At 44.5% G+C, this 18,631-nt stretch overlaps 1 protein-coding gene across 2 annotated transcripts; it reads left to right on the top strand.

Moving 5' to 3' along the window:
• The first annotated feature begins 8,681 nt into the window (after positions 1–8,681).
• On the top strand, positions 8,682–18,054 carry CYSLTR2 (cysteinyl leukotriene receptor 2). 2 transcript variants are annotated; one of them, XM_050915034.1, is made up of 2 exons: positions 8,682–8,716; positions 17,096–18,054. In XM_050915034.1, the coding sequence occupies exon 2, from the start codon at positions 17,122–17,124 to the stop codon at positions 18,052–18,054; it is 933 nt and encodes a 310-aa protein (XP_050770991.1). In that variant the 5' UTR covers positions 8,682–8,716; positions 17,096–17,121. The 2 variants fall into 2 exon arrangements, with proteins under 2 accessions (XP_050770991.1, XP_050770990.1); XM_050915033.1 differs by lacking the exon at positions 8,682–8,716 and adding an exon at positions 14,720–14,737 and having other exon boundaries at positions 17,119–18,054.
• Positions 18,055–18,631: the final 577 nt, after the last annotated feature.

Below are 18,631 nucleotides of genomic sequence, written 5' to 3'. Positions count from 1 at the left end.
CCCACAGCCAAATTGTTTACACTAGCAGATGTTTTCAGGATTGCCTGTCAAAGGGAAGCGGAATTTTCTAGGGGTGTATCTGGAGGATGTTGTACATAATGCTGCTGACCCTACTGAAGTGTTTAAGCTTTGCAGAGATGCAAGCAGAGGATGCTTAGACCTAGGAAGTTTGCTTGACAAAAGGGAACAGCGCTGCTACACTGGTATGTAGAAACTACTCTATTACCTACAGAGGTTATAGTGACCAATTTTCTTTTTTTATTAAAAAAGAAAGTAAGACATGATACTATTGTTAAATTAGAACATTTGGGTTATTTGTTAGATTGCCTTTGATTAGTGGTGAAACGAAAGGTTTAAATTATAACATAATGATGCTAATACAATATAAGTGCTGATACAAATTTGCTACAAGTAATTTAGCTAGCTCATAGGAATTATACTTACTATCCTACTGAATGCACTTAAGAAATGCCTAGGAAATTAAAGTGTAGAATAGAGCAAATGAAGTGCAAAAGACATATTAAAGGTGTTGTTCTTTGGAGCTTTCCTCGGAGTGGTGTTTTTTAGAGACTGTGTCATGTAGTTCTATCAAGTGATGATAAGATCCAACAGGTAAATAGCTGCCTTGATTTTAAAGCATATTAACTTTATCTTGTTTCCTCCTTACATAAGCCTGTGACTTTCTGTAATAACTTTTGTGTCACAAAATAACCTGTCAAAGTTTGAGCATCTCAAACAGATGCAATGGGCCTCAGTCCCACTCCTGTCCTGTGCATGGGTACTAGTGATTTTAGCAACTAAGAAAAATTACATTTCTCAGCATTGAGAAATGCAAAAGATCAGTTTGCTGGTCAGAGACATAATTTACACTGGTAAGAGCCTTCCTCACCCCAGCACGGTGCCACACACACGGCACATGTGGGTCAGAGGTCCCAGCAGACTTGGGAGGGGACCTCTGGGTTTGCTGGATCTCTTCCCCCGTCTGCTTGGCAAGTGATGGTCTCATCGTAGTGAAATTGGTCTAACACATGAGAGATTCCTGTGGCAGCAATGCTTGTCTGATGCATATGAGGGTCTCATTGTGGGAAAGCGTGAGATTTGTGTGAAAAAAGCTGTGAGATTTCATCTGAATTGGAAATCTGCTGACAGCCTGCTGTGTGTTTTACCTCTTGTCTATCAGCCAGGCAAGGCGTTGTTAAAACCAGTCTAGCATGTGGAAAGCAAGAGCGGGGAGAAATGTGCTAGGCAAACACAGCCTTAACCTGGGAATCCAATATCAGCCTCGTTGCTAGCAGAGTACAGCACAACGCCATGGAAAAGGGATGGTTACTGAAGATGTCACCATTAGGGCAGACTACACAGACCCTTCCCATGGGAACCACTTCATCTGGTTGGGCATGTTTTTTATGATGACACAACACAGATTCAAAACCTGACGGAGCCACGTGGGCAGACGTTTTGGCCAGTGTCCCCACTTTGGAGCGGCTTCTGCTTTGCAGCCATGAAAGCGTGTTAGCTGAGCTTATAAGATGCCTGGGTAGAGGGGAGGAGACTTCCTTCCATTCACCAAATTCACTAATTGTATAAACTATACTAACACTTCGTCCCCTCGTGGCCTGGGAATTTGACAAATTCCTTGTCCTACAATTAGCTATACCAAAGCTTCATTTGCCTGGTTCTGTGAAAAGTCAAGCAGAGCTAACTGTGGCATAGACAGCGACTCCTGCTGCAGCTAACCAGGGCTAGAAAAAGTACATTTTCATTGTGTCATTCTTTTTAATGAGAAGTAAAATAAGAGCTGATGCAGGAGATCCTGGGCAAGAGAAAGCTTTATTATGTATAAAAACTTCTCTACTTTTCCCCTAGTCTATTATGTGAAAAATGAGTCATATTTTTGACAGTAGCGGATAAGAAAAGTTGTGGCTGAGGGACTGTGAGTACAAAGGGAGGCAGATGGACGGGTGTTGGAACATGCTGAACAAACAGCTTACTTCATTTTGTTTATTCTCTTCTAAAGCGCTCAGTCACTGGGTATTGGGAACGTTACATAAAACTAAAACCATTGTACTAATTCTTCTCTGGTGGCACGCACCGGATTTCAAGAGAATTACAGCTTTGGTCTTGTAGCAACAACAACAAAGTGGAAGAAACATCTCTGCCAAACAAAACTGAATTAAATCGTGTATTTCCCTTAATTTTCTTCCTGCAGCAAAAGATCAGTTAACCTCTGCCCAGCTTGCCCTCATTGCACTGAGGACTCTGAAAGCAAAACATGAGGCAGTTTAATCAAGACGGAGTGAGTTATCTCCCAGTTTTGCTGTAAAACCCCATGCAAGCTTGACTGACAGTAACCCGGTTGTGTAGCAAGTCCATGTCAGGCAGCTCAGACCGTTCCAGACTGGTCCCAAGCACTGGTTGTGCTGGTGAACAAGGTCATCTGGTGATAATCAACCACAAAGATGGGTGCTGAGGTGCCCCTGGATTTGGTACTTAGGCATGTGTGGGGTGACAGCACACCCTGAGCTTCCCTTGTCTTCTGCAAAGAAACCCAGAGTTCATACTTAAACCTCTAAGGTAGAGGGCAAAGATTGCATTAAACAGCTCAGTGTAGCAGCTTCCCAGTGCGTGGCAGGGTGGGATGTGTGGGTGACGGACTCCCCTTAGCACCGAATGATCCCAATCCTGTAACAGTGGAGGAACCTGCTGCTGCAGAGCTTCCCCCTCCCTCTCCCACTCTTGTTACCACCACGTCCAGGCCTGCTCAGTCTTGTTTTCAGTACATGCCAGTAAAGAGGATTTCACTAAGTCATGTCACAAAAGCATGTAGTCTGTGACAAAGATGAGCTTAAATTAATTCTCATTTTTATCTGAGGGGACACTGGTTGCAAACTAATTGCAAAAGAAATATGTAATCCAAGCAGTTTTCAAGGCTGGAAATTTCATTTATAAATGGACATTTTTCACAATGTATTTATGGCCCATCATAGACGCTTAGATATTTCTCTAAAATTCTGAGTAAAAAACTGGGAGAAAAGGTCATGTTATTTTCTTCAAAATCACATATATAGGCTATCTTTATATGGTGTTTTAAAATACAGCTTAAAAAGTATCAGACAGCACACAATACCCTAAACCATTTCCCAAAGCCAGTAGAATAGAAAATGTGGCCACTGAGATTTAACACCACCTGAGTTTTATCTGAAGAAACGTTGTTAAAATCCAGACTGAGGACAAAAATTTAAACTTATTTTTTGTGTCAGCTGTGGCCAGTGCCTGGAGGAAGAACCTCCCATGTGCTCTGGGGAGAGGGACCTCAGGCAGATGAAAGCCATCAGCCTCAGATTAAAAGAGCAGGGGACTTGTGTCCCACACTTCTTCCCATGGCTCCCTAAATTCTGGCCGACACAGTTTAGCCTTGATGCTCAAGTTCAACCTTTTTATCGAGCATGTGTATGTACATATGCATTTATATCACAAATACACATGCACACAAATGGGTTCTCTGTAAGTGCTTGCATCTGAATGCACTTCTGTGAGTGCATGCATATAAATGCATACATGCAGCTGCACTTATACCTTTTGTACATGGACATACACCCCCCCACACACACGCACACATACAGAGAGAGCACGAAATAGCACTGGAAATGCATGGGATAAGAAAGCAAAGGGACTAGAGTAAAAAAAAGAGAATTGTATGAAGATGCTGGGGTTGGGGAATGGACGTGCACACACATTGTCTGTGATAATGTTTTTGCTAAGTATTAGCGATGATTACATTGATATGAAAGTGGATTTGGTGGTATTTGGAGTTTATGAGGAAAGACTTGCAGGTTGTATCTTACAGTAGTGTTTAGCCATTGAATATAAGGTGCAGAGCACCTAAATCTCATCATTCTGATTCTGGAACATGGTTGTTGTTTGTTTTTATCTAGCTGTTGGGTCAGGAGTATTGTAAAAGAGTCAGCAAAAAGAGAAGAGAGGAAGCTTGTTTTGCTTCGAGTTTCTATGTTTGTATGAAGGGAGAGTTCAGCAGAATAACACAGGATTCACAGGACATTTAATATGGGGTAAACACAGACCAAAATACAGCACTGTGTGCATAGAGAAGTGTAGAATTGCATACATGTGCCAACATATACAAATGACAAGTCTTTAGGAGACCAAATCTTAAGATAGAGATAATTAGATTTGTTGCCAAATCCTTCAGATTCTGCATTTTCATAATCTCAACAATTTGCAATGCTGTAATGTTTAACACACAAACCAGAAATAACAGAATTTGCAACTGTAGACTGTGCAATTATTCAAAGTGCATAATGCAGGCAGAAAGTCACTTCAGCATCATGGTGGTTAGCGCTAGGTAGAGAAATGGCTGCAGAGGTAGAGAAATGGCTGCAGAAGTAGAGAGAGAGAGATTTTGAAAGGTATGCTACACAAAGATAGAATATACCTGGCACACTGACAACCTTGCACATGTTAGATCTGAAATGCTTTTAGCTAGTTGAAGAGAAAAAAAAAAGAGTTCTTTATTTCCAGTCACAGTTTCTGAGGCTGTCTTATTTAGGTTTTAATCCAAAAAGGCACTATTCTTTCCAATGACTTCAATGGGCTTTAGATGAAGGCCTTAGAAAGTGTTTGGTGTTTTGTCCTGCTCTGGTTCAGTCCTTTCAGAGTCAAGGACTGGATCGATTATTCTCTGGGAAGAGCATTAATGCTCCCAGCTGCCATCGACTCCGTGACTTTTGGAGACAATCAATTCTTCCCAAGGCCCACAGCCACCTTTGGAGGGGCTGGCAAAAAACATTTCCAGTTTTAGTACTTCATACTTAAAAAAGAACAGTTTATTTTACATAAAGACAACATTAGATGTCTTTTTCCATTCCAGCTATATATTAACATTCCTCTGCCCTCATCAGTATATTAGCGAGGAATAGCAGACAATTAAGAAAGGACCACAGGCAATTAAAAAATATGTCATTACTAATGTTGCAAAAGAAACAGCTTGAAAATCTTCTGTGCTTTTCCTTTCTGAATAATTCCTTTTAAAATTGCCCCTACTTCTTCCCCCTTCTTCATGCAGCAGTCACTCTCATCTTCCCATCTATCCAGCCTTATGGCTGACAGCAGACAAGCTCCTAACGTTGGATGCTGTTTTTTTCTGGATTGCACAGAAAATGAATGTAGGCTTTGTAAGTTTAGTCTCTGGAAATAGATATGTGTTAGTAGGCTAAGCTGCCATGTTGAAGACATGCAGTGCTAAAATCTTCAATGGAGGTAATCCCTTCTGTTTGTTTGACAGATCCATTTTTACCAAAAATCTCTTGGCGTGAAAAAAGTGAAACTCTGCCACTGGAAATTCATGCCTGCAGACAGCAAAACATTGACTGAGTGACGGGAAAAATATGCAGACTCCTTCATCTGGCTTGCCTGGGACACTTGATGTCTCACCCCAGCTCCCCTGCTGCTGGGGATTCCATGTCTCCCATGCACAGTCCACGTGGCCGTGGGGCTGCCAAGCTACCCAAGCTGGTGTGCAAATGCATCCATGCTCCATGAGCTGATGAGCTTGCACGAGTCTGCTGGGCTGTGCACATGCATCAAGACCTGGGTGGATTTCAGGCAGCTCTTGGCCCCCTCTGCTGAGGTGTGAAGCGGATGACAACCTGCCCGGTGAGACTGCAACAGCGGAGAGATGCACCAGACAATGGACCGTCCTCAGACAGCAGCTCACCTGACTTTAGGGTGACACAGTACTGTTGTGGGGGGAGGCCTGGCCCTATGGAGCACGTAATAGCACGATGTGTGTTTGGGATGTCCAAGGTGCCCTATACAGGGAGTGTGGGAGACAGGCTCCTTGACTGGCACTTGCACCAACTAGTGCTCAGCCCATGAGGACACTTGAACTAGCCTATAGGAAATGCCGAGCAGGGGAAGAAGAGTATATTTTTGCTTCTGCCTGGCCTGGAGTGCTTATTTCAGGTCCGAAGTTTGGCTTCTTCATACATTTGGAGCCTGCAGTGGTGGCTTTGCTCGCCGCTGTGGGCTGGAGCCCTCCTTTGTAGACAGTGCCCCTGCGCAGGGCTGGAGGGGAGGTGGGTTTGTGAGGAAGGGGAAGGAAAAGGATGAGTCACCCCCTCCTGCTTTTCTGTCTTGAAACTGGGCTGTCATGGAGCCAGAAATGCAAAAGGGAACAGAAACAGAGGCAGGACGGAGAGTAGCTGCAGCCCAGAGGGGTGGTTTGCACTCTACTGCATCCTCAATCATCTATACATTTTATGGGACTCAAAATTCAGAAATAATCTAGGCTCTTAACTGTTGAATATGCAATATACATGCAGCATCTTGTGTTGAAAGTCTTTGATTCTTCATGATATTCTGAGATGTCTTCTCCAGAACTACTGAAGTTTTTATTAGTAAGAGATGTAATAAACTCCCCTAGGAAGCTGAGTCATCCAGTGACAGTTTCTAAAGAATCCCAAGCAGTCACTCCGGATCTAGCTCATCAGGTGCAGGGTGAGTTGGCAGCCAACCTCATTTATTCAAAGCCAGGCTAAAAGCAAAATACAGAATTACTTTATAAAAGGGAGGAAACAGTACTCTTCAGAAAGCAGGGTGTTTAAGAAGGTGAAGACGGGAAATTATCCAGGCAACGAAGATAACCTTATCATACGGTAAAAGAGATGTTCTCAAAACACATTCAGGAATATAAAATGTGATCAATGACTAACTTTTCCGCATGTTTCAGTCTCTGACCTTGTGTATCTGAGAACAGCCTGCCTATCAGTCCCAGAGTGATTATCGCCACATGCCATGTGATGGAGATGTCATCAGACTGCTACTGCAATGCCTAAATTAGTCTCTGCCAGTTGCAGATAAGATGCAGTCCGGGGCATCTCCTGGGCAAACGCTGAGGTCATAGCTGTCCTCTGGCCATGGCCTTGCTGGCTGAAGTGGTCGCACCCTACGCTGCTCCCTCCCACATGTCACAGCTCCCTTCCAAAGGGCTCTGCCCCTGAAATCTGGCCACCAAGCTGCTCATGGGGTCATTTCTACCCTGCTTCAGTCCATATGGGCTGGGTGAGCAGAGACCTCCTGTTTCAGGTGTCTACGGTACCTGCCTCAATGACCGAAGAGGGTTAGGGAGTGCACACGAGCCACTCTGCAGGCAGACCTTGGCAGAGAGGGAAACAGCTGGGACGGTAACCAAAGCATCTGGAAGAGGACACCTATCCACGGGCTTAGGTGCCACGAGCGTTGGCAAAGTCTAAGTTCTGAGGTCTCAGGAGGGTCCTAATTCACTGTCACGCTGTACCTTGAAAATTCACTTGACATGGATCTCTGTCGGGGAGCTTTTTAAGCTTACTTTGCTCTGTCAATACAAATGTAGGCAAATGTTCAAAAACACCACTCATGGATTTTGTGCTCACCCTGGCAAAAGGTGTTAGACTAGTTCCTAGCTAAGCCATTTTTCTATGTCTTTTTTTAGCCCCATGCTAAAAAAAACCACCCACAGAGCTGCTTGCAAGCTGTACATACCTCCCCCATGGGCATAGGGATTTGTGAGCTCTGGTGACACAAGTCTTTGCAGCCACTGCATGTTGCCACCATGACCCCGCATGGGGAGCATGCCCAGAGGACTATTTTGCCTGTTCTCAAGTCCACATGTACACCCAGAGTGAAGAGCGATAAATGAGAATCAGGCACAAGTGGCCAATGGAGGAGAGATTACGATCATGATCCGAAGCACTGTGGGGCGTAGACAACTATAAATGTGGGTGGCGAGAAGGTTTTTTGGGAGACTCCCCATCCACTGAGCTGTGGTAAGCAGCCATGTGTGGACTCCTAACCTGCTGCCGACATGGAATACAACACAGCAGCCAGAAAGCACTTGAATGCGTCTGGTCCACCTGCATGTGCTGACAGCACAGAAAAGGAATAACCAAGCTGTTTTACCTATAGTATGTATAGATACCTATTTCACAACTGCAATGGGCTCAGAGCACCCATCTGTGCAGTCAACTCCACTGAGAAGTGGTAAAATGTTAAGGGGGAGCAAGGCATTCACTGCAGCCACTTACTCATGGCCTAACAGAGCTATGTATTCTGTTTCTATCAAAATTCAAGGAAAATTAGTCCCTCAGCTCTGTAAACTCAGCCTTGAGCTATAAGCTGAATGAGATTATGCACCAGTTCCTAGCAGCCTGCTTACAGTTCTGTTCTTCCTGTGATTTCTGCATGAAAAGCCTGGGAAATAAGCCTGGTATGTGTCCTCTCCATAATTCCAAGAACTACATCTGTAACGATCCATGTGACGCTCATACGGGGATGTCCTTTAATATTTTGAGCAACCCTGATTATTGAAAGCACATGTATATAAGTGTGGGCCCAAACACAGAAATCCAGAAAGCTTCCCAACATGCCACGTAGCTGCAGAGCCTCTTTCATTGGGTGAAAATTATGAAAGATTGCCATGTGATTGCTAGCGCCACTCCTTGAGCTGAGAACATTTCTCTTTTAAGAAGACGTAAGATCTTTTAATCAGGATTTACTTCCCTTTCCTACTGCTCATTGCTTTTCTGTGGCTTCTGCATAAATAGCACTTGGGTTTTGCATCAAGTGTTTGTGTTTTTCCTTTCCACTAACAAAGCTGAAAGTTGTGAGCAACAGCAAGCAGAAGGAAACACTGAACACACCAGAAGGCACACGAGCTGAGGTAGGACAAGATTTGCCTGCTTTTTCTGATGTAGATAAAAATGGTTGCAATGATTAAAATACAGCCTAGTTATATTTCTTATTACTCGCAGCAAGCTTTTTATTTGCTAGAAGCTGTGATCATTGACTAAACTTCTCTATGACAAAGCCGGTCTTGAGAATTTTTTTGGCAGAAAAAAGGGTGGATTTATGTAACTAGGATGTTTGCCAGATGAAAGATAACAATTAATTGATTAAGTGAGTCTCATTTTTTAACTAGATGAAAAATACATATTTGGTTTATGGCAAACTTTTAAAATAAAAGGTGTTAAATGTCAAACTCTTGATTTCTTTTTTCATTATTGTGCATGTAGAAAGGTTAATAAAATGCCATGTTTTGATGAATTCAGTGTTAATTCTAAATATTACATTCTGTTATATTTAGTCTTGGTAATGTTGCTCGTGAAACACAAAGTGAATGCTGGAAAGAAAGCCAAACGGGAACTTTAAAAAAACATAAGAACTTCTGTTTTTCTCAGAAGTGCAGTGACAAATGTAAGTGATCTCCTATATAGCAGCGATATCATAACTGCCTTCCTATTTGGGTAATGAACATGAGACTGTGGTGTCTAAGGTCCTCTTCAGACAAAGGGTTATTGTGATAGAGAGTATCTCTTTTTCCTGGCATACAAGAGGATCCATATATTTATCACTGAACGTAGCCAAGAACTATATTTTGAATGAACAGCCTGATTTCCCTATTTAACTTTGCATATGCAGAACATCTTATTAAAAATAGGTTCTTTGGTAGTTCCTCATGTTATGGTGAATGCAGTGTTTCAGAGCAGCAGATCCGAGATCAGCAGTTTGGAAATGGAGAGTTTAATGTTTACACCTTTAGAGACAGTGGAGGTTTCATATTTACACCCTTAGCAGCAGCACCCCTCCACCACACGTCTTCAAAACGAGTGTCCTTCTGTCCAGGCGTGGCATAGAAATCGATCCCATTGTCTGCTGAGATGCTGGATGACTTGAATGACTGCCTTCCACTAGAACTGGGCGTAGCCCAGGGCTGCTGACTATCGCCACTTTCCCAGTAATAGCTTTTTGACATACAGGGTGGAATCTCTGTATTAATATCACTACAGGCATTGGTCTTACTTCACCAGCAGGAATTAGGCATAACACAGTGAAGTCAACTGTGGTTGTTACACTGCCAGGAACTAGGAGCAAATTGTGACCGTAAGAAATGTGCTGGCAGCTCAGCCCAATGTCCATCTAGCCCAGTATTCAGTCTCTGATGGCGGCAATAGGAGAGGCTGGTTAGAGGCAACATGAGAGCCTGATCACCTGCCTGATCACCTTCCAGAGTGCTTTCCCCTTGCACTTCCCCAGCTTCCCGACTGCTGTCCATGGGCACTGGCAAGTACATCCCTGCCCAGTCTTTTGTTTCCCATTTATTGTCCTTACATTTGTCCAATCCTGTTTTGACCCTGCTGAGCCACCTGCCTGCACTGCCTGCTGTGGCAGCAAGCTCCCAGTGCTGCCCACTCCTCGCTGTGCAGAGGAGCACTCTCTTTTGTCTGTTTGAAACCAGACTTTCAACAACTCTACTGAGCACCCAAAGTCCCAGTACTGCAGGACCCGATGAATAACAGTGTGCATTCACACTATCCACCACCTTCATGACTCTGTAAACCTTGACCACATCCTTCTTCAGCCTCCTCCTTTCCGGACCAAAGAGTGTCAGGCTTTTTAGTTCTTGCTGTGTCTCCTTGACCATTTCACTTGCCCCTCTCTGCACCTTCTCTAACTCCATAATCTCTTTTTTGGATGTAGAGACCAGAACTGCTCACTATGGGGATGCATGGAGATTTTATACCCTACTTTGTTCTGCATAGCCTTCTTGATGATGCCCCTCATTTTGCTGACATTTTTGGTTGCTTCTGCTACTGCAGCCAATGCATAAATGACTTCAGTAAATGGTCAGTGATGCCAATGCCAAATGCCCTTTCCTGAACGTAACAGCCAGTTTCAAGTTCATGTCATGGAGGCATGGTTTAGATTATTTTTCCCAGCGTACATCACCTTACATTAAAATACACTAATGCTCATCTGCCACCCTTTCAGCATGGCATCTGCCAACCTGGATAACTGTCTTCTCCAGGTTATTGATAAAGATTCTGAATAAATCTGATCTGAGTACCAAACCCTAGAGGACCCCATTGCTGATTCATTAAGCCCCACACTTTGCTTCTTACCCTTCAGCCAGCTTTCAGCCCACAAAAGAACATGCCTTCCAGCTCTCTGGCAACTTAGTTCCTTAAGAAACCCTTGGTGCAGAGCTTTGTCAAAGGCTTTGACAAATGCAACTGTATAAATCCGTACATATCCATATATACATATAAAATGACCACTGGACCCCCTTCATCCATCATCCTCACAGCCCTTCAGCGGGTGAGTGGGGCAGGATCTTCCTTTTCAGAAGACATGCTGACTCCTTCTCAGCAGACTGGCATTTCAACGAGCTCAGTGCCTTCATTCTTCATTACAGACCCCCCACAATGTACCAGAGGTGGAAATCTGTCTCAGTGGTCGGTAGCTCCCAGCACTGAGGTGACCGACTCGTGGCCCTCGAGCTGCCCTCTCAAGCCCTTCTTGTAGATGAGAGCTGCACTGGTGACATGCCAGTGCCCTGGCACAGCACCTGATTGTAATGGTGGGTTACGTGCCTTGGCTGGCAGTCTCACAGTTGAGATCCTTCAGGATACTTGTATGAATGCCATCTGGTCCTGATTACTTATTGGCCTCTCACTTATATCTGGTCGGTTTAATACTTCCTGCGCACATCTGCCGAGTGGAGATGGCTCCTCTGACCTGTTTGCTGCATCAGGCGTGAAAATACCCCAACATCTTTGGCAGGGAAGAGTGAATTCACTGAGTTTCTCTCCTATGGCCTTGTTGTCCCTAAAAGATCTTTTGCCACCAAGCAACCCTGCCAGTTCCCTAGCAGTCTTTCATCTTTCAGTGGGTTTACAAAACTTACTGTCAGCATGAGCATCTTTACTAGGTGCTCTTCACTTTTTTTTTTTTTTAATGCTCTTAGTTTCCTCTCCATATTTGATCTGCCATGATAAAGGCTTTCCTGTTCTCCCCATTTGGACAAGCCTTCTGCTTTCTACATGGTGATCTTTTCCCTGTAATAGTCTTGCTAACCATTCTACTGATAGACATCGGGCTCAATATTTATTAAAATGTCAATTTCTTTTGGAATGTAGGCTTCTAACACAGGTTTTGTTGAATTTTCTGTTTGTTTTTCTAAACAGCCCCCAAAATTATGTAGGCTGCTTCCTTCTGGAACTGCTTCTTTGTCCCACAACACTGCCAAACCTAGCTCTACTGTGATTGCCAGTACAGGGCTCCCTCCACCAAAACCTGCTTGAACTAGGACCTGTGCAGCACTAAAGATCAAATGTAGAATAGCATCTTGAGTTGTGGATTTGTTTGCAGGACTAATTATTCTAGGAATCAGGCATTTCTTGCATATGGACATTATATCTCGTTCTGCTGCAGCATCGCATCTTTATAAAGGCACCCAAAATCTCCTGCTATTGCTACCTGCTTTCAGCTTCCTACTCTCACTTAACATTTTCTGATGACTGTCACCATCATGATGAGGAGTTTGGTAGTACATTCCTAGTACTGTATTTTTATTATTAGAGTATGAGATGTCTGCCTACAAGAACTCTGTAGTGCTTCTCTTTCGCCATAATATTTTTATGCTGTTGCAAGTTATATAGTCCTTCGTGCACAGTGCCACTCCTCCACCTGTGCACTATCATTACCATAAAGCTGGCAGCACAGCAACACAGGCTCCCATTGATTATCCTCTCTCTTGCAGGTCTCTGAGGTTTCCCTTGCACCAGGGTTGCTGTCTCATGCCAAGCCTACCAGCTGCCCTGTCTCATTCTCAGCTTTGAGCATCAGTGTAGAATTACATGTAAGATTTGCTTTTGATCAGTCACTCAAGATAGCACGTGCCAGCCAACTGGATTTGTGGGCAGTTGGATTTGCCTTCCCTAGTTGTTGCAGTTGGGCTTTATTTTCCGCCTGACCTTGTCAGAGGTGCACTGGTTGTGAGTTCACTGCCCTTGCAGGTCTCATCAGTCCAGCCCACTTGCTCTCCCATGCCCGTCAGCTCCCCTGTTGCTTCTGATTAAATACTCCTCTGCAAAGCTTTCAGTCTGCAGCGCCAGCAGCCCGGATCCACTCTGGGTATGGCACAGTCTCTCATTCCTGTATTGCTTGCCTTTATCCCAAAAGATCCCTCAGTTCCTTACATACCTAAATTTCTCCTCTCTACTGCCTCATCCATGCACTGAAACACTTGGTCTGACCTGAGCTTCTCTCTTGCCTCGTAGCTGAGCCCCAAAGATCCCACCTTCATCCCTGGTGCTCACAATGACCACAGCCACCACTGGCTCCTCTCCTGCACCCCCGAGCAATGTGCACAGACATCTCATGAGGTCTGCTCCCTGGGCAGACCTGCTCCTGCCCGGCTCCTGCTGAGCCACTCTTGCCTTAAGATAGCCAGCCTCATCCCTCCACGTCCCCAGCCCCTTGCCCTGCACACGCACGCATAAAACCTGCCCCGGGGAGGTGGCCATACGTGTCACGCTGGGCTGTTTAGGGGATAGTCCCCACTCTGCTGCTAGACTGCTACCTGCATCCTGAGCTTAAAATATGATGGTTTGGGGACACTTCTATTAGTTTAGTATCTCTTCCAATTAAACAAATCTCCTCTTTCTTTTGCTCTATCTGTTCCCCATCTGGCTTGCACATCCATCTGTTTGTTAAGGGTGTTAGATTCACCTTAGGCAAAGAACGTCTTTCTGTTATCCCCTTCCCTTAAATCACACTCAAGCCAGTCTAAGATTAAAAGGCAAAATATTTCTTCATAATAAATACATATAATTTATAATATATATGTAATTTATAATGAAAGGTAAATATTTATTTATAAAATTCAAACTAATCAAGCTGTAAATGTTTCTAAAAGACTTCACAGAAGTAAAAGACAAAAGAAAAGACAAAAACCCACCCAAACTCTACATCTAATCTACTTACACAGCAGTTATTTATTTCAGAAATAAATTCCCTTTTTCTTGCTCAGCTGATGTGTTCTCTCTCTCCTGCCAGGGTGATTGTCAGAGCCTTGGGACATGTGTCAGCTGCTTCTAGTTGATAGCTTCCATCAGGGAAACTCATATATAGAAAAAATCTCCTGCTGGAGAGTTTCCATCAGAGAAGTCTTGCAGTACCACTTAAGAGAGATTCCCATTTCAGATTTTCCCTTTCTCTCCCTCCTTTTGTTCTCAGAGGGCTGTTAGATCATACTGCCAATCATCTCCCTTCTTTTGCGGGACCCTATAGGCCCAGCCTCTCACCCAAAACCTACCCTGTTCATTCCTGACGCAGGAGACCGTCTGGACACTTGCTGAAAACAAAGTTTATTGCCTGTCCTTAGCTATATCATTCCTTCTGTTTATCTAGGAGCCATCTCCTAGCCTTAGCTGGCTAGTAAACAGCTCTTGGCTTCAAGGAGGGGTAAAATTCTCCCCTTCTTCTCTGTGGTTGCTTGAGGTAGTCCTGTGTGAAATATATCTTTCACTGCACCTTCCTTTCTACATTGATCTGTGTGTTAAAGCACAACTAATAGGAGCATCTACATATGATAATTGCACGGGTCGTTCCTGGCCCTCGACTGAGGCCAGGCACCGTGGTGGTTAACAGCTTTCAGTTGACTGGTCTCCAGCCTCTTTCTCTTAGACATCCCATAACACCTCACAAGTTTTGTTTGGATAATTTGGAGAGGAGTCTGAGTACTGGCTTCCTTGCCAGGTCCAAGGATGCTGAGTTTTCTCAATTACACATGTGCATCTGGTTTCCTAAAGGTCTTTAGCTGGAAGGAGAAACAAGGAGCACAAAATAGCTTTAATGGTAGTTGTTAGCTAGATAACCTTATATGGAGAGCCTGAGCAAAGTGCCTCAGCGCTTGTAGTGCTCTCCCCAGGGTGCAGGGACCCAAGGGCTTTTCATCAACTCAGTGTCATTGCCCTAATCCCATCCTTCAGCAGATAGCATTGGGCCACAAGCCATCACTTGTGGTGCTCAGCAGAGATTTGAATTTGCCCATGCGCCAAGTTCTTCATCCTCATTCGACTCCTCTATCTCACAGGTTTCACAGAGGAGTGTTTGGTGGCCCACACAACAGGAATTCTTCAACAGGCATAGATATTTTCTTGTGGTTTGGGGTTTCTAAAGGCAAGGATGCTTGGGCAAAACACAGTCAAAAGGGCTCTTCCCTTTGCAGTGCCTCGGGCTGCGATGTTTCCCTGCAAAACGGGGACATCAGCTTCAATCAGGAGAAAAGCTGGTGCTTGATCCCACACAGAAAACTTATATGTCAAACAGTCGCTTTGTACAGAAAACCAAAACCATTCAAAACTCCTCTGATTGATTGCAAAAGATTTGTTGTTAGGAAGTATACCTTGTCTCTCCCCTCCACGGGGGAAGAGGATCTCAAATGAGGAGGAGATTTCCTTTAGGAGCACAAGTTTACTGAGTCTGAGGTTTTGCTGAGCCCCAGTATCCAGTTTGCCCACTTCCAGTCTTCAGCACTCCTACGCTCAATAGATATTATTATCTTTATTTTCTGGAGGGATAATTTCAAGCACTGCAGGGATGCGTATGATGTTGGTGTGAGCAGATGTCCCCCTTCCTCAAGCCGCCATGTTTCCATCTCGCGACGGTGGGGGGGGTAAGTTCTGCTCCTTGGGAGCCCAGTCTGGGGATCACACTTCCCACGCTCCTTGTCGCAGTGGGGTCGGATAAAGGGTGACTGCTGGGGCACATCCGGCTGGTCTATTAAGGGATCCAGATGGACTCTGAGACACCACCCTGAAGATACCATGGGCTGCTCTGAACATAGCTCAGGCTCCCATACCATGGCTTGAGTTCGCAAATTAGCTCCCGTTTACACCACATTGGGAATACCGCACTGGGTAACTGGGAGTCCAGAGCACCCAAATCTAGAGCCCACTTTTCCCCCTAGGGAGACTCCATCCGTGCAAATAAATTAATTTCAAATTGTGAAGCCAGTGTGGTCGAGAATAAGAGATACGACATAGTCGTGTACCATCAACCCATTATCACTCTCACTGGAGCAAATTAAAAGCTTTTTTTTCAGGCATCTAGAAATGCCATGTAGTTCTGGTTTTTAGGCTAAAATTTTCCATGTTCCATCTCTAGAATATGTTGGCAGATGCAGAGAGGGAATTGCTCCCACTATTAAACAAGCAACAATACTGAAACCTTCCTTTCAAAATACTACTGGCTGCAGGTAAGCTGAGAGAAGAAATCAGGAGTTCAGCAAGGAAATAGACTCTAATGAGAAAAAAAAATATTATTTAGAGTGTTTTAGTGATGAGTGGTTTTGATTTGATTGAATTACAGCCTCATAGGAGGAAAAATGTCATTCTCTGTGAACACAGCCCATTTTCTCACAGGCCATTTTCATTAGGAGTGCAAACATGGGCAGCCCTGGAAGCTGCAGCACGTGTAGATGACTGTCTGATGCAGAGCATTTGAGCACAAGAGAGGTTCAGAAAGTGGTAAATGAAGCAAAGGCCCCACAAAAAGAGACATAGAAAGACATCAGAAACTTACAAGAAAGAAGAAGTACGGTGTAAGGAGGCGGGAGTTAACAAAGGAACCATGCATAACTAGCACAGTATTTACGCAGTGTTTAAGGTCAAAATATCCTTAATTTATACATTCTGACGTATATCAATATACCTCTGGTATTGCTCAGGAATGTTCAGTGACATACTGCCAACAACATACCAGAAAAATTTCACTAGTTCCAAAAGGCAAATTCAGTTCTTTTGGCTTTTCATCCTAATTTGAAATGCAGACTTACCAATGGACAGTGATTTCTTTTCTGATCAGGTTTTGATGTTTCCATGGTAGGTAACTGGGGACTCAAAACCTCTCTGCTACAAAATGGTTGACAGCAAGTTGGCTTGTTTTGCACAGAGAAGATCAGAGAATTGCCATTAAAACACACACATAGCACTAACCTTTAAAAGGCAGCACTTTCATAGGCTGAGACAACAACCAGCTGCTGTAACGCTGAAACTGTTTAGAGATGGCTTGGGGCTTTATACCTTGAGATGTGTATTTATTGGGACATCACAAGTAATTACTCATTAACAAACCTTTACTTTCCACTGCCCTCTGCATCTTGCAATTTCTGCCCTCAGGGAAATAGTCCCGAATAGCTGAACTCCCTGCTCGGCCTGTAACCCAGCACTCACACCACTTCTTTTTACTTTGGCAGAAGGTTGGAGAGCCTGGCTCTAGACTATGAATATTTCCGAGATGGCGCTAGACGACGACTTCACTAACAGCTCCTTCAACTGTACGATTGACAGCTTCAAGCAAGTCATTTATCCCACCATGTATCTCTTTATCTTCTTCCTGGGTGCTGTTGGAAATGGCCTCTCCATTTATGTTTTCTTCCAGCCTTCGCAGAGGAAGACCTCAGTAAACATTTACATGCAGAACTTGGCTGTTTCGGATCTCATGTTTGTGAGCACTTTGCCCTTTCGGGCCACATATTTCTTGTTGGGATCTCGTTGGATATTTGGTGATATCATCTGCAGGATCATGACTTACACCTTGTACGTGAACATGTACTGCAGCATTTATTTTCTCACCGTGCTCAGCGTGGTTCGTTTCACAGCCATCGTCTACCCGTTCAAACACTGGAAAACAACCAACATGAAGTATGCCAGGATAACATGCGCAGCCATATGGGTCTTCGTGCTGGCAGCCTCCAGCCCCCTGTTAAGCAAGGGAATCGCTGGGTACAGCAACCCAGCCAAGTGCTTGGACCTCCACCCCTCCAACACACACAGGCTCCTCATGATGAACAGCTTTGTCCTCATCGTGGGCTTCATTCTGCCGTTTTGCACAATTATTGTCTGCTACATCTTTGCAATCAAAGCGTTGCTCAAGTCCAGGACTCCGCAGTGCAAGAAGGCGGTCTGTCACAAGAAGGCACTGTCAACCATCATCATCACTCTCATCCTCTTCCTCCTCTGTTTCCTGCCGTATCACGTACTGCGAACTGTCCACCTGATGCGCAGCAGCTGCAGCCAGGCCAATCTGCCCGTGCACAAAGCACTGGTGGTCACTCTCTGCCTCGCTGCCATGAACAGCTGCCTCGATCCCGTCCTCTATTACTTCGCTGCTGAAAATTTCAAAGCGAGAATCAGGAGTCTGTACTGCAGGTAGCCGATGCAGAATTGCAAAATGATATATATATGGTCCCGATGGGACATCTAGACTGGGTCCATACTATTCAATGCCAGAGGCTGTGATGCTAGCCAGCCTGCAGCCATGCTGCTCAGTGCCAGGCATCTCTGGAGCAAAAGTGTCTTGGAGAGAGCTTGTTGGGGATGGCCAAAACCGAGGCAGGACAATCAGAGATCAGGTGCCTGGGTATGATCCCTGGTCCTCTTCTATTTAGCAGTGTAGATATAACTCTGGTGTTCACCCTTCCCAGGACAAGGGATTGAAAGGGATTGACCTTGCTACTAGAGTCCATTTATTTCATTTCACAATACTCAACCAGTGACTTGGAGGGAAGCTACTCACCTGACCACCTCAGTGTCTCTGTCTGAACCTCTCTGTGCTCCATTTCCCTGTGTATGCAGAGGTGCATGGTTCAGACGCTGTGATATCCAACAGATTCATAGCACCCTGTCGGTTCCCTTTGCAAACACCGGCCAAAGGTTTGCACGTAACAGAAATGTAAAGCATCACTGATACTTTCTTTTGAGGCTGACTTACAAAGCAGGCAGGGACCCAA

The sequence above is a fragment of the Gymnogyps californianus genome, chromosome 1, assembly GCF_018139145.2.
Source record: "Gymnogyps californianus isolate 813 chromosome 1, ASM1813914v2, whole genome shotgun sequence".
NCBI lineage: Eukaryota > Metazoa > Chordata > Aves > Accipitriformes > Cathartidae > Gymnogyps > Gymnogyps californianus.
The sequence above is the reverse complement of the archived record's forward strand: the minus strand, read 5'-3'. Positions and strand labels throughout refer to the sequence as shown.